Raw genomic sequence first — 14,798 nt, 5'->3', positions numbered from 1 at the left:
TGTGAGATAATAAACCAAAGTCTTAAAACTGTACAAATAATTCGCCATGCACAACCACGTGATTAGTTGCAAGTACCCAATTGTGATTGAACTCACGATAATGGGATATTCTCAACTCGAAACAACTACTATTGATACACAACCACTTCACCTATGTCTCCAGAGCCATCTGTTTGTTTCTAAACAAGATGACGTGTTTACATTCTCTGGATATTGCTAGCTTATGCTGCACACAAACAACTTTTGCTTGCTGCCTCGTTACCTAGCGCTGGATATGTGGCAAGTTTTTTGACCTCAAGCAAATGGGAGTTACTAGCTTTCTGCGTTCAAATCACCCCTTGCAAAAAAATCTTCGGGGATCTTCCCCTGTCACTTGACTATTAGAATGTAGAAAGCTAGTAACCACAATTTGTTTGTGGTCAAAAACACGCGCAAAATTTTGTGTACTAGATCACGTGGCAGTAACAAAAATTTCCTTGCACGCAGCCCAAAGTAAAGCTAAGTTTCTCCACACAAGTTAGAATATTAGTTAACATGAAGTTATTTAAATTCAACGCCATATCACATTTGCAAGCATTTTTTTGTCTAATAATTTATAAACCTTTGTTTACGTACTTTACTACAACCGTGGTTATTTTTGTTTTGTGTATCGTTGTGCAATTTTTGTTTTGCGTGTCTTTGTATTTTGTGCTGTTGGTTTCAACTTTGCATAATTAGTTTATGCTCGACGTGACTTTGTGCTTATTTTTGAGTTAAATAAGGAACAAATCAAAACTTTCTTTTCCAAAGAATATAGATGTCACGTAAGAAAATTCATATTTGGCAGGCTAGGCTTACTCGAAATAAACTACAAAGTACATTTGCTAACATAAACAAAAGCCATGTTTCAACAGCCAATCAGGATCCATACCCACAATGAGGTCACTATTGTCATATTTGTGAGTAATTGTTTTGATATATAAATTGACAACAGCAGTTAAAAATCTACATTTTTTTTACTCAATAGAAAACTGCAGGAGGAGATTCCATCATAAACTAACCCTTAATTACCTGAGTTATAAGTGTAAAAAAATATAAATTATAGAAATTTTCAAGTCAGATACTGAACTATATCAAGTCACTGTTATCATTCAATAAGTTAATTGAGTATTGTGGTTGCAAACGGCAGCCATTCGATAACACTATATTACTATGCAATGAAACGTACTCTAATTTATCGCTACTAGTAGCTGGTTGATTATTGATGAAATTTTAGTAGGCAAGTAAGTAAAGTGGCACCACCTTTTAAATTTCTATAGAAGAATTACAATATGAAACGTGACAGAAAAATAATTTTGAATTCATTTATTGATTTTTTAATTCATAAAAGATTTTTTTGTAATTTGAAAAACTTCTTATTTGTCTGCATTCCAGAGCTTCATGACATATCAGACGTGATTCACAAAAATTGTATAAAACCAACAGCTTTCTGCAAACCAACTCATTTTACATCTGAATTTATTACATTTTACAGCCGAACATCTGAAAATTCAAATATATAAGAGTCAAAATCAAATCCACTTCTACTTGTATAATATGAATTAATGCTTACATATTCTCTTGATTTTTGAATGTACGATTTTGAATCTCGAAGTACTTGAGTTTTTTTTTTCATTTGAAAAGTCAAGTGAGATAGTTAAAGGCGGCGGCTTGTAAATAATAAATTTATTGTTCATCGGTAATAATAATTAGCCTTAAAATCAAAATTATCCGTCCTCCTTCGAATTTGTATCCGTACTTGTCCTTCTGGTTTCATAGTTATTTCATTTACTAAATTGATTCTGTCTCTTGGATCCAAAGACTTTACTTTGAACTTTCTAAGGATTGATGAAACAACAGTCTTTACTTCCATAAGCGCAAATCTTTGTCCTATGAAAAAAATATATACTTATTAGCTTGAATTTTTCTTATAAAAAGTTCTCTTTGTTGAAAGGCTACTGAGTATCCCAAAAATGACTAACGTATTTTTAAAATAAAAAAAGAGGTGAACACTGTAAAAATGAACGGTTTACGGCAGTATGTTTAGGAAACTATAAATTGCATTCTCTCATTTTTTAAAGTTCCCGCCAAGAGGTGACGCTGCAGGCATTCGGGAGATGCTGAGCAATCGAGTCCATGACATGCCCAATCGGTTTCTCGCTATGCAATCTCTTTGTGAGCACTTCCAAAGAATTTTGATGCTGACAAGGTAGAACAGCGGATGTTTGGTATTTTGCAATGGTCTCTGCTCCATTTTAATACCGATTGTATCTACTTCCTTTTTTCAACGCCACCTTTTGACGAGATATTTAACTAAATATGCAATTTAATAGCATGAAACTCGCTAGTTTCCCAAGCACAATGTCACAAACCATACATTTTAATCGAGCACTTTTCTTGTTTTATTAGAATCGATCAGCCATTTTTGGGACACCCGGAATATTTTCTCAATTTAAATTATCTGCGTTTAATGTGTTTAACTTAAAATATGTTGAACTTCGAAGCAATACTTCTATATAGTCATCATTAATTTTATAGTCACCCTCAATTTTTTTAAATATGCATTGCTAGCTAAATACCAATTTTTCTAATGAGTATAAGAGAGAGCAAGTCGATATTATTCATCATTACGAAAACAAGCACAAATCTGAAAGATAAACACATTTAATACATTATTTAATACATTAAAATGTATACAAAAACACATTTAATGAAGCTTAAATAAAAATTTTATTCATTTATTATAATTTGTTGTTCTTCTTGGTGACTGCAAGTTATTAGCTTAACTTAAACACGCTTTTAGAAATTCTGCTAATTAAAAGAAATATTATTAAAACAAAACTAAAACTAACTATACTCAGTATCATTTAAAACTGAAAATGATGCAACTGATTGGGGCCAGTTCCCGATAGCCACAATCATGCGTTTTTCTCCATTAATTTCTCTCTTAAGTGCTTAGGTTTTCTTTTTATTTCATTTATCGTTGATTTTAAATTATTAATTTTCTTTCAGTAACGCGTTTCAAAAGTATTACTATGAACAAAATTTTGTAACACTCACAAGCAATCCACGTTAATCCTTGTCCTTACCTAGTATAACGAATGAAAAATAATGAATAATTAAAGAAACAAAAACCGATCGCTCAAACTTTTTCTTTTATTTGTGTTGTTAAAACATCGGTTTTCACCACTTAACCGATATTATATGCACGATTCATTCAACTTGTGAATTCAATTCAAAAATACTTATATTTTATGACTTTTTAAAGGAACTCAATTCACATCTGAAACTTTCTACTGTTTGAGCTATCTTCATGAAGCTTTATCACTACTATGTAGGAGGAATCAAAGCTATTGTTCAGAAATCTTCATCTTGGTCAGGTATAAATAACAACCAAGAATAATATAGGAATATTTATCTGCAAATGCAATATAGTCACGCTAAAACCCTACTAAACCAGAGACGATATCGATAATTTCCGACGCAAACAAGTTTACATTTTTGTTCAAAAGTGCAAAAGCTTCAACACCGAGAATACACTTTTAGTCCTTCATCTTGGCCAGCTTTATTCAAGAAATCTCATTGCATCTGTGACCTTTTTATGCTTGTATAATTCTTGACCTACTTGCAAATTTTTGATACTGAAAGAAAACACAAATATTTTTAATTCTAAATAGAAAAAACTTCTTTGAACAAAATGCGCTAAAAAGCAGCAGAAATTTCAGAAAAAAGTAGCAATAAAGAAAAAGAAAATGATGGCAATAAAAATGAAAATATGACCACCGAAGCCGACGTCTTCAGGGGGTACCGGTCTCGGTAGCCATAAAAACAAAACCATTTCTAATTGATGGAGAAGCAAATGCTTAAATTAACTCCCTCAGTACCCCGATGGTTTTGTATAGAAGTCCAGGAAAAAAAGCATGCAATATAAATAACAAATTAAGAAAAGAAACTCAAGCAAAATCATCAGAAAAATAAAAACTCACATAGTCACAGGTCAAACATCAATTTCACATAGTCACTGGTCAAACATTAATTTCTTTTTCTTTATTGCAAATTTTTGAGAAATAGTTCTGAATCATCATATATGTTAAATGAAATGGCTAAAGTCAATAATTTCTTTACATATTATATTATACAGGGTTATTCAAAACGATGGACCCAATTTAATTAATTTGTACTAGTATGTACAAATACTACTGCTTTGTACTAGCAATACGTATGAATGAAACATGAACAATTTTATTAATTGAAAAAAACATTTTTTAACACATGTTATAAAGACTCTAAGATGATGTGCGGCAAACATTTAAGCTGTATCTGAACTCATTCGACGCTCGAAATAACATATCTTTAGTTACTGAGTGTCAGACAGCAGTAAAATGCTTTAACAGTCAGGCAGATTTGTTGGCAAAAGGGGAGACATGAAAAACCTTCTCAGTATAGTCCGACAAAAACTTTTGAATAACTCTGTATTTACATGGCAGGAAATAGAGAATACGTTATCCTGTATAAAATATTCTTAAAACAAACCACCTTACTTTATCCTTATATACTAAACTGCATATTTTTTTTTTAAATTTGGTGAAAAATGGTGTTAGTTGATATTTTATATGGGATTATAATTTTTGGTTGAAAACATGTTAAGTGCAGAACATGTATTTTTTTTTAAGTGGTATGAATCAAAAGGCAATGTGCTCAAGATTACAAGGATTGAAGTGATTGATGAGTACTTTGTACACACCAGTACATGAGTACTTTGCTTTATGACTCTTTATATACAACCAGAAACAAATGATCAAAAAATTTAAAAATAAATTATACAGAACTAACTATTTACGTATATTAAACAAAAATGATCGACTTAAAACGACCACTCCCAAATCTGAATATAATTTATTTACAAGACCCACCTATGCAGTTCCGAGGTCCTGCGGAGAAAGGTACATATGCAAAAGGATGTCTTCCTACACTATTTTCGGGAGAAAATCGATCGGGATCAAATTTTTCAGGATTGGAAAAAACTTTTGGATCTCTATGAAGAAGATAAGTATTTACGTAACACAAACCACCCTTAGGTATCACATATTCACCTGTAATTAAAAGAAATCACACAAATGTATTTTCACTTATAGGTATCGCCAATCATAAATAGCAATTGTATGGGAATTAAATTTATTATTGATGTGAATGAAACAGTTAGAAGAATGAAAGTTCTAAGTGACACTTTTTCGAACTACAAGTGAATTAATGACTACATGTTGGCAGTGGAAAATAAGGAGTATATCTTGCCTTGCCTTTATTTATTCTTCTATTTGGAAAAACATCTATAAGTCCTTGACACGCATTTAAGCTATACTATCATACAATTTGCAAAATTTTTTAAAATTATTAACTAAAGAGTGGCTTTCTAAGTTTACTCCTCTACCCTTTGTTACCAAATGCTCTTGGAACCTTCCACTCCAGATGTACGCTAACATCCTATTTACTCCATAACTGAAAAAAGACGTCTTAATGCCGGCTTTTGCCATAGCCTGAAAATAGGCTCGTCAAATTTACACGATAAGTTAAAAATCCCACCTTGTAAGTATAGGCAAAAAAAAATAAAAATAATGATAATAATCAATAAATAAAAAACTCTTGACGGAAAGAGCCAATCATCACTCCCCTGACTCGAAGTTGCCTTCGCCCGATAATGCTTATTCCTGGAAGCATGGAGAATCGGAGGTGGAAAATCGGGTTACTAATCGGCTTGTGATATCACGTACCTTAAATCAGGCTTCGTATAAATGGAAATTAGGGTTGTCACTTCGTATGTTTATCCTCTGAAAAATAGAAAATCCAATGGTTAAGCAAGACTAACATATGATCCTTCCCCAAAATATCTCCAATTTTCAAAACTGTCGTTTTCGACAATCTTTCACTTCAGAAACTTTCAATTCTTACATTTCAAAAATAGGCTTCTGATATCTGTATACTTTAGAAAAAATTATAAAGCCCACCAAATGGTTCCTAAGCGAGTTGTTAGGAAGAAGGATATACTATAACTTAATGCAATGAGAAGCGTAAAGGAAGAAGAACCGTCAAAACACAATGCGAAGCATATTGACAAAATTTTTCTTTTAGAAAACTGAAATAATGAGCTGCTTAAAATTGAAAGACAGCTAAGCTCATTCTGCAGATAAAACTGATGAAAAATATAATTCTTAATGCCCTCCAGGGTACGTTATTTTTTTATTAATAAAATATCGTATCTCGTATACGATTTCTTACTAAGGTTTTGGTGTTTTTTTTTAACTTATACTGTAAAGATTTTATTGTTTATCGAATTATTGTTTATCTAATGTTGTTAATTTAATTGTTTATCGAATTATTGTTTATCAAATATTACTAATTTAACTTCTTATCAAATGCTTTTTGGGTTACGATTTTTTGTATAAAGCTTTTGGGATACGAGTTTTAACCAATTGTTCTTGCTTACGATTTTTTACCTAATTCCCGCCAGGATATGATTTTTACAGTATTGCTTTTCAACTAAAAGAAAAAATCTTATATATGGCTGTTGGAAATTCTGTTAATTGAGACTTATCTATCAGACTGATATGTTTCCCAAATTTTATATATATCGTTCTGATTAATCAAAACTAACTTTAAACATCTCTCTAAATGTTTGCACGTTTTACTTATCAAATGTGATTAGATGATACTCTTACAGAATTTCTAAAGCATTGAAGGCTAACCGACACTAAGGTGACAGACACTGAAGGCAATAATATTCTAAGAAATGAGATACATCCTCTATACAGGATGATTCAGTGCGACAATTGCAAACTCGAAGAGAACTAGAGCGCATTCTAAACATTGGCCATATTATAATTCTCAATATTTAGAATAAGTTAAAAGGTAGAAACCGATGACTGGTAACTAGGACTGGGCGATATTAGAAATTATATATCGTGATATATCGTCAGTTTTGCATCGCGATATAGCGATGTATCGCGATATAGTATTTTTGAATTTCATTTACTTTAAGGCACAGAAAGTCAGATTTCTATCAAGACTTCATACACATATTGATTTAAATCAATTTATAAATTTGAAAATATATATGTTTTGCTAAAGAAAGATATTAAATAAATTGACTAAGATGTACAAATCTTACTTAAAATATTTATTGAAAAAATGTGTGTAGATACAGAATGAAATATTTGCACTTCTTTATCGTTTATAAGGTATAAGCAGTCTTAATTTAAGTTAACCCCTAAAACACCCTTAATGAAAAAAAATATTGTTATTAAACAAAAGATGATTTTAAAATTTCAAAATATATTTTAATTAAAATAAAAGTTAGATTGACTAAAAGCCGAAGTTTAAAATTAAAAATGTTCGAATTTTAAACTAAAAAGTAAACATAAGATTTGTAATAATTTCTTAAAATTTTCGTTCTCTGAAAGATTTCTCAGTTTAAAAATAAAAAGGGAATTTTATAATGATATCTAGCTGAAATTATTGAAAGAAAATTTAAAAAATTAAAAAAAAAGTTTGTTAAGAAATTCATTGTACACTTAAAACAAAGTGTTAAAAATATTTTTTTTTTTAAAAAAAGAAACTTTTTTTAACAAATCAATATTTGCTTGTACTATTATGCGTAAATAATTACAGAATTATTAAGTTCGATCGTAATGTTCAAATTCTTAATGAAGAAGTAAACACAAGTTTTGTTATATTTTCTAAAAATGATCACGCAAATAACAAAAGATTTCTTAGTTTAAAAATAAAAAAATAAATAAAAGTGAAATTTATCAATATATTTACCTAACAGCATAGGAACAAAATTTAAAAAATAAGTTCGTTAAAAAATTATTTGTATGATTAAAACAAAGAGCAAAATAAATTTTAGAAAAAAAAATGCTTCTTAAACATTATTTTTATTATTATTTCATATAAATAATTAAATTAAATTAAATAATGACCGAATTATGAACGAAAAACAAAGTAAGGCAAAGTTTCTTAATCAAATTCTTAAAAATAAAAACAAAAGAATTGTGATATTCGGTAATATATTTAGCTAATTAACTAATAATATAAAACGAAAATTAAAAAAAAATAATGATTTTACTCTCTAATAAAACGAAGTAGTAATTGATAAAAAAAAAAAAAAGAAATGAATAAAATTCGCAAACTTTTCAAATTCTTCTGAACAAATAAAGTTTATTGACTTATGTCCAAAAAATAAGTTTTGTTTTAACTTTATTTCTAAAAATAAAAACAACTCAAGATTTATAAATTTAAAATCAGTAATAGAAGCCCATTAAATTATTAGAAGTTTTATCCGAAAGGTTTTTAATAAATTAAAAGAAAGTAAAAAAATAACCTAACAAATTTATTTACTTTGTAATTTAATTCCTTATGGGTGCCTTAAATTAGATTTCCGATAATTTTCACATTTAAAAATATAAAAAAAGTTTTGTCAGAAAATAAATAAAAAACTTACCTAATTAATGAAGAAACTTTTCTTTATAAATTCTTTTCAATAATAGATTGCGTTCAGAACAAGGTTACGACGGCGATCACGAAGTTAATCCCATTGAAAATAATCTACAAGAAACGATTTCAAATCGCGAAGGTGCGAAAACGAACATGTGATATAACGATATAAGGTCTCAAAAGTGATTCTGATTCTACCGCTCATCAGTCAAGGCCGTCTCAACATAACGAAACAATATCGTCTTCCACAGCGCGAGTTGGCATCGGAACGTAAGAGAAAGTCCTTGCGTATATCGCTATATCGTTATATCGTCTTCTTCACTCGACGGCTTAAATCAGATTTCTGATATATCGCTTGGAATGAAAGTTGCTGTATCGGTTTGCCGATATAGGCGTTAAATCGATATGTCGCGATATATCGATTTATAGCCCAGTCCTACTGGTAACATCATCGCACAATGCATGAAATTAAAATCATTAAATGAATTAAAGTATCCGTTCAATTGCGCGTAAACAGCCAACCCATGATTGGGAAATGCCCTAGCGACATTCCTCTGCAATTCTCCCTCCTTATGACGTGACTTAAAATTTCTCTTAGTTTGTAACAGTATTGAATCACCCTGAAGATTATATGTTATTACTAATCTAACGGAAGAGGCATGTTTCAACTGTCATTTATGATGTGCAAAATTTCAAACATTACATTATAATTAAGACATGAAAAATTATGCGTACCACATTGAAGCTCTTCCCTTATTTCTCTTCCAAAAAAAGCAGCTGGAGGATACAACCTCATAGATTCCTAAAAAAGTGAAAGCTACTAGAATAGTACTAGAATGAAAGCTAGTAATAAAGAAGTGCTGGAGTAATTTTAAAGTAAGCGCGAAAACCTTTTGATCATTTCTTGATAACTATTAAAAGCCTAATTATGAAACTGGACCCGCATCCTTTATTTGATATTCTCTCAGGTTTGCATAAATTTAATTGATCAAATTTCCATGCGAAAGGTCTAGATAAATTTTTAAATCAGCTACTGTGGTAACCCTGTTTTTCACCTCAACTGGCGCGAGGTCACCAGGGAAGCATATGATACGATAATAGGTCATGAATTATTTTCTGGGGAAAAACTTTTATTAAATGATTTCAGATAAGAATTAAATTACATTTCCGGAGATATTTTTATCTTTAGATAGTTATATTTAATACTTTATTGATTTTTCGTTAATTATTTTTTTTGCATTACAATACTCTAAGAAAGAAATTTCAGCTAAATTATTGCCTTTCCTTTCTAATGTTTTCCTTTCTAAAATTTTAGTAAGTAGAGTTTAGTGATCAGTTTATTTAAGAAGGTGAATGTGCTTGTTGCTCAAATATGTAATTAAAGATGTTGAATGTGTTTTTACTCTAAAACGTGTACTTGGCAGAAGTAGAATTAAATGCTCAGTTATTATTTGTTGAAAATGAACGCAACTCTCGTTACGCTATGTAACATCACCGTTTTGACCTGTACAAATATTTTTGCGAAAATCTTAGCATTTCCCATAATCACTCTTATATTTGAATCTGTCAGAAATGGGTCTTGCTTTCTCAGTAATTTATATCTCTTATTTTAAACTCTTATTTTATCTCTTATTTTATTCTCTTATTTTATCTCTTATTTTATATCTCTTATTTTAAACACGTTTCTTTAATCGTAAAACAAAACTTCATCTATTTTATGTAAAACATTAAAAACGGTAGCACTCAAACTAGTTTTAAAAAAACTAAAAATAAATATTGTTCTTTTAAGAAGACTTGCATACCTTTACAGCACATTCCAAATATTTCATATCTTTGATATCCTCAACGTCCCCTTCTCGTTCACTTTCACCAAATATAGAATCTAATTCCTCGTGAACTTTATCCTGGACCCATGGATGCAGACCTATTAAGTACAATGTCCAACTCATGACAAGGGATGTTGATTCATGACCCTGTGAAAAAAATATTTCCTTTCAGTTTTTTTTAAATTGATTTTAATTGATTAATGCCTCTTTTATTATGATTAAGTTTAATAATTGATTTGTCAGATTTTGATGTGAAAAAGTAATTTTATTAAGTATGCTTAAGAATTAATTTTTGGCCCCTAAAAATAGTTTCTTAAACTTGTTTTTTGAGAAGACCATTTGAAAATCTGTCATTATACATGTGTATGTAGTAGAAATATGTTCTCATTCTTTTATGTTAAAAAGATGTATGCAATGAAGACTCTATAGATTGAGTAGGGCATCCAGCAAAAATATTACGGCACATTCCCAAATGTCGGTCAAATTTTTTTCAGCCGAGGACTCGGATATTGATATACAAAAGTTGTATGTTTATCACGACTCACTAGCCTTTCACTATTAAGTCTACATATTCTTTTAGTCTTGATGGTGGGACATTTTTCTGCTGTTTAAATGAGCAGAATTTTATGCAAAAAGTTTTAATGCAAGGCGGTTTTGTTTCCAGTATCAATACAGAAGAGCGAAAAATGAATAATGTTACTTAGAATTTTAACATATTTTTATAATGCGATATGTGGGCGACCTGCCATTTAAGATTCCTTCCTCCAAGCAAAGGAAAAGATATTCTGCTACTTTTGGACATCCTGCCACGCTCTTCAAAAGAATGTGCCTTTTGTTGAGCACATATGTTTTTGCTCTCTTATTTCGCTTCTTGACAACTTATTATTAAAATTAACATTCATTGTTATCAATAATGTTAAAAGGTGTTTTCTGTAAACTTGTTGTTCTAAAAATTCTTGTCATGAAATTTTCTGCCTTTCATAATATACAGAGCTCCATAATTCCATCAGCAATTTGTTGGCAAAAGCAGTTTACTCTAGATTTACATTTTGAATCAAAATAGTTTTTCAAACTAAATGAAAAAGAGTTAAATATGTATATTTAATTTATTGGTATTTTTATTGCTATTTTAATTTTTTCCCTCCAATATCCACCCGATTGACACTCGTCATTCAGGTATCAGTAAGGTAGATTTGTTGGCCACTCTTTCAGAGGCACCATATTAGGTGCCTCCTCAGTAAGGACAGACAGTACAGAGAATGAAAGAACATCTATGCCTAGTCCGGAATTCGGGGCCAAGATCTTTCTGATGTGAGGTCAGTTCCCCGACCACTACACAGCACGGTTGGCGATTTCAAAATTCAATATGTGTACTTACTTATAAAGACAATTTCATCTGCTGTTGTAATTTGTCGTTAAATCAGCATTTTTTTAAGTTTTTTATTTCAGAAAAGAAGTGACAATATAGACATTCTTAGATCCAAAAGTTTAGTAAAACAGTTTTAACTATACCTATTAAGAAACGTGCGACAAGAAAGTAAAGGCGCAGTAGAAATTCCTTTCATTAATATTCAATATCTTAATTTATTTATTTGTTTGTCACTGCCACCATTGTATTCGTAATGTTTAGAGTTGAAATCCATCGGAAAAAAAATTTCATTACCGTAAACTTTTCACTCAATTGGATGGACAGACTGCTGCCGGTCATTTTACCGAAAGTTCAGAAAAAAAATTATGACAATCTAAGTAAAATTTTAAAAATTCCTCCTTTTTCCCCATTAAAAAATGGTCTTAAAAGTCAAATCAATTTTAGGTAATAAGCATAATGAAATTATTTCTATAAATCAATCTGAAATATAAAATTATTTTATTTCATCATTACTGGAAAAAGCTCGATGAGGAACTAAAAGGATCAGGTCTGGTCGGACATCAAAATCAGCGCACTTACTGTTCGAAGTTTTTTAAAAATTGAGCAATTTTGCAATCCAAAAGCCAAAACTTTTGCCAGAGCCAAAACTTTTATGCCAGAGGCCGAGATCAAAGTTAGATCGATGCAAATTTACTAAAATTAAATTCTGTTAATTCTGCCATGTTTCGAGTTGAAATATAATATCGTATTATGAAGTGAAAGAAATACGATAATCTGGCTCAACTTTTAATCATAATAAAAATCTTATGGAATTCCAAAAATATCAGGATTAAACATTAGCGAATATTTCGCGCTCGGGCTCGCTTTTAAAGGTCGAGACACACCTTAGCCCGAAGAATTTTAATCCGAGCCCACCTGAGCCCGAGATACATAAAATTACTTAGAGCTTGAGTTCACCCGAGAACGAAAGGGGCATTGGATAAAGACCCAATACTACGGTCTCATCACTTGACCTTTGATGTCTAAACAAAGGAATTAGTAAATTAAAACCTTTTCTATTTCCAACCTGTAAAAGAAAAAGCGAAAATAAAACCTGAACTAGCTGAAACTCTAAGATGACTAAAACAAAAATTAAAATCTAAAAACAAAATCTTAAGTTAGATGAAAGTTTGTTGTTAAGCTAAATGAAGGTCTGTGTGACGCTTAGCAAAAGCACAGACAGAAGCAGCAGACCGCTGCAAATTCTTTTATCTTTTTAAAAATTTTCATAAACTTCTTTAAAAGTTCTAAAAAAAGTTTATGAGAATTTGAGATCACCCCAGAACGAAACCCTTTCTCATGAAACGAACCCGTTCTCAGTTTCGGGCTGAGCCGGTCTTATCACTATATCAAATGAATGAAATAAGTCACGCTCTTCCTTCGATCTTCAGGAAATTAAATAAAATACAAATTTAATTCAGCAGTTTCATTGCTATTCTCAAATAAAAGGAGAAGGAAATGAAAAACAACAGTTAAAAGCTCCTTTTTAATGTCTTTAGGAAAGCTCTATGTGAATCACAAATTTGCAAAACAACAAGTGTTTAGGATTGGTTTTCATTTCAAAGGTTTCTCCCTGCGGGACTTAGAGGTAAAGAAAAGGGTGAGAAAAGTATGTCGACATTTTTCCTGAAACAGACACTAGGTAAACAGTGAACAGGTAGAATTTTTTATCGATTTCTGAATTTGAAAATCAAAATTAAAATAACTTTCCAATGCTCAAATTCATTTTCAAAACATTATTTTAGCATTATAAGTGAGTTCTTCATAGTATTTATTAATTTTTATTTCATTTTAATGCATTCATTTAATTTAAAATATATTTATTTTAAATATAAAATAGTATTCAAAATATATTTTTTTACTCGCAGATGGTAATGAATTTCTCACAATTTAGAGCAGAAGAATATGCTGTTGTAGGTTATACCAGGCTAAAGGGATTTCACCTAAGGCACCCAAAACATCAATGTAGGGTATAACAGGCAACAAGATTGCAGTGGATAGTATTACACTGAATTGGGATTATATTGATAAGCAGTAAGATTACACTGATTAGCAACATGATTACACTGATAATTTAAAAATTATTAGTGCAAGGATTACCGGGAAATCACAATGATTGATGAGACTACGATTCATTTCTCATCTTTTTAAATTAGCAAAAGACATAGAACAGGTCACTCTTCCAAAGGAGAAAACTTGGAACAGAAGGCTAGCACTGCACACTTGTAGTTTCGTAAACTTGTTGTCGGATCAATACTCCACCTAAATCCATCTGAGCCTGTTTCCAATATTTACTCATTCACATTTGTTCACTATATCCTAATCATAGTTTTACAAAAGTGTTTCGTTTCACCTCAAATGTAAAAGTGTCCACCTCTTCTCTTATTTCTGCTTCTGAAATGGAATTGTTTTGAATATGCTCATCCAGGAGGAGATCCAACAAAGCTCTTTTCTTTCTCTTGTAATTACTATCATTGCTTCCTTCTGAATCGTCAGAAGACATTCTTCTTTTCAGCTTTGCTTGCTTTCTTTCAGAAATCAGCTATGCACAAGAAACAAAAGTCAAATTTTTTCAAAAGAAACTTTTATTTTATTTTATAACCGTTGTTAAAGAGCTGACGACCCATTTTTGGCAACTTCATACGCTTGTAATTTTAAACCCAACTCAGGAGACAAGGGAACTCCTGCATCAAGAATTTGGAAAAATTCTTCAAAAATTCTTCTATCAGAAGTCCTTCGTGAAGGACTTTTGATAGAACTTACTCTTAAAAAATCTTCAATTTTAACCAAAAAAAATCTTCTACAATTATCCCGATGGCAAAGGGATTCTAACCCATGATCCGACTACTAAAAATAATATTTTACGTCACTATGGATGATGCGAGTGAGGCGAAGAATTTGTATCAACTAGCCATCATTGGGATGCGAATTTGCGTCACGTCAATGGGATCTGAGTGCTCTATCTTCTTCGCTTTTAAAAGCAACCCATTTGTTTTCTAAAAATTGAATAGTATAAACAAAACATACAGTAGCAACAATTATGGATGTAGAGCCGTGAT

General features: G+C 30.7%; 1 protein-coding gene across 1 annotated transcript in view; it reads right to left on the bottom strand.

The window, feature by feature from the left end:
• Positions 1-1,329: 1,329 nt before the first annotated feature.
• Positions 1,330-14,798, bottom strand: part of LOC107450174 (cytochrome P450 4V2) — a 52,284-nt gene continuing 38,815 nt past the window's right edge. The window contains 5 exon segments of the mRNA XM_071178890.2: positions 1,330-1,908; positions 4,932-5,111; positions 9,241-9,307; positions 10,308-10,478; positions 14,093-14,281. Coding sequence (XP_071034991.2) covers positions 1,712-1,908; positions 4,932-5,111; positions 9,241-9,307; positions 10,308-10,478; positions 14,093-14,281 — 804 coding nt within the window. The 3' untranslated portion in view covers positions 1,330-1,711.

Source organism: Parasteatoda tepidariorum, chromosome 6, assembly GCF_982258835.1.
Source record: "Parasteatoda tepidariorum strain Cologne lab strain chromosome 6, Ptep-v5.0, whole genome shotgun sequence".
Lineage (NCBI taxonomy): Eukaryota > Metazoa > Arthropoda > Arachnida > Araneae > Theridiidae > Parasteatoda > Parasteatoda tepidariorum.
Note: the sequence above shows the minus strand (reverse complement) of the source record. Positions and strands in the feature narration are given on the sequence as shown.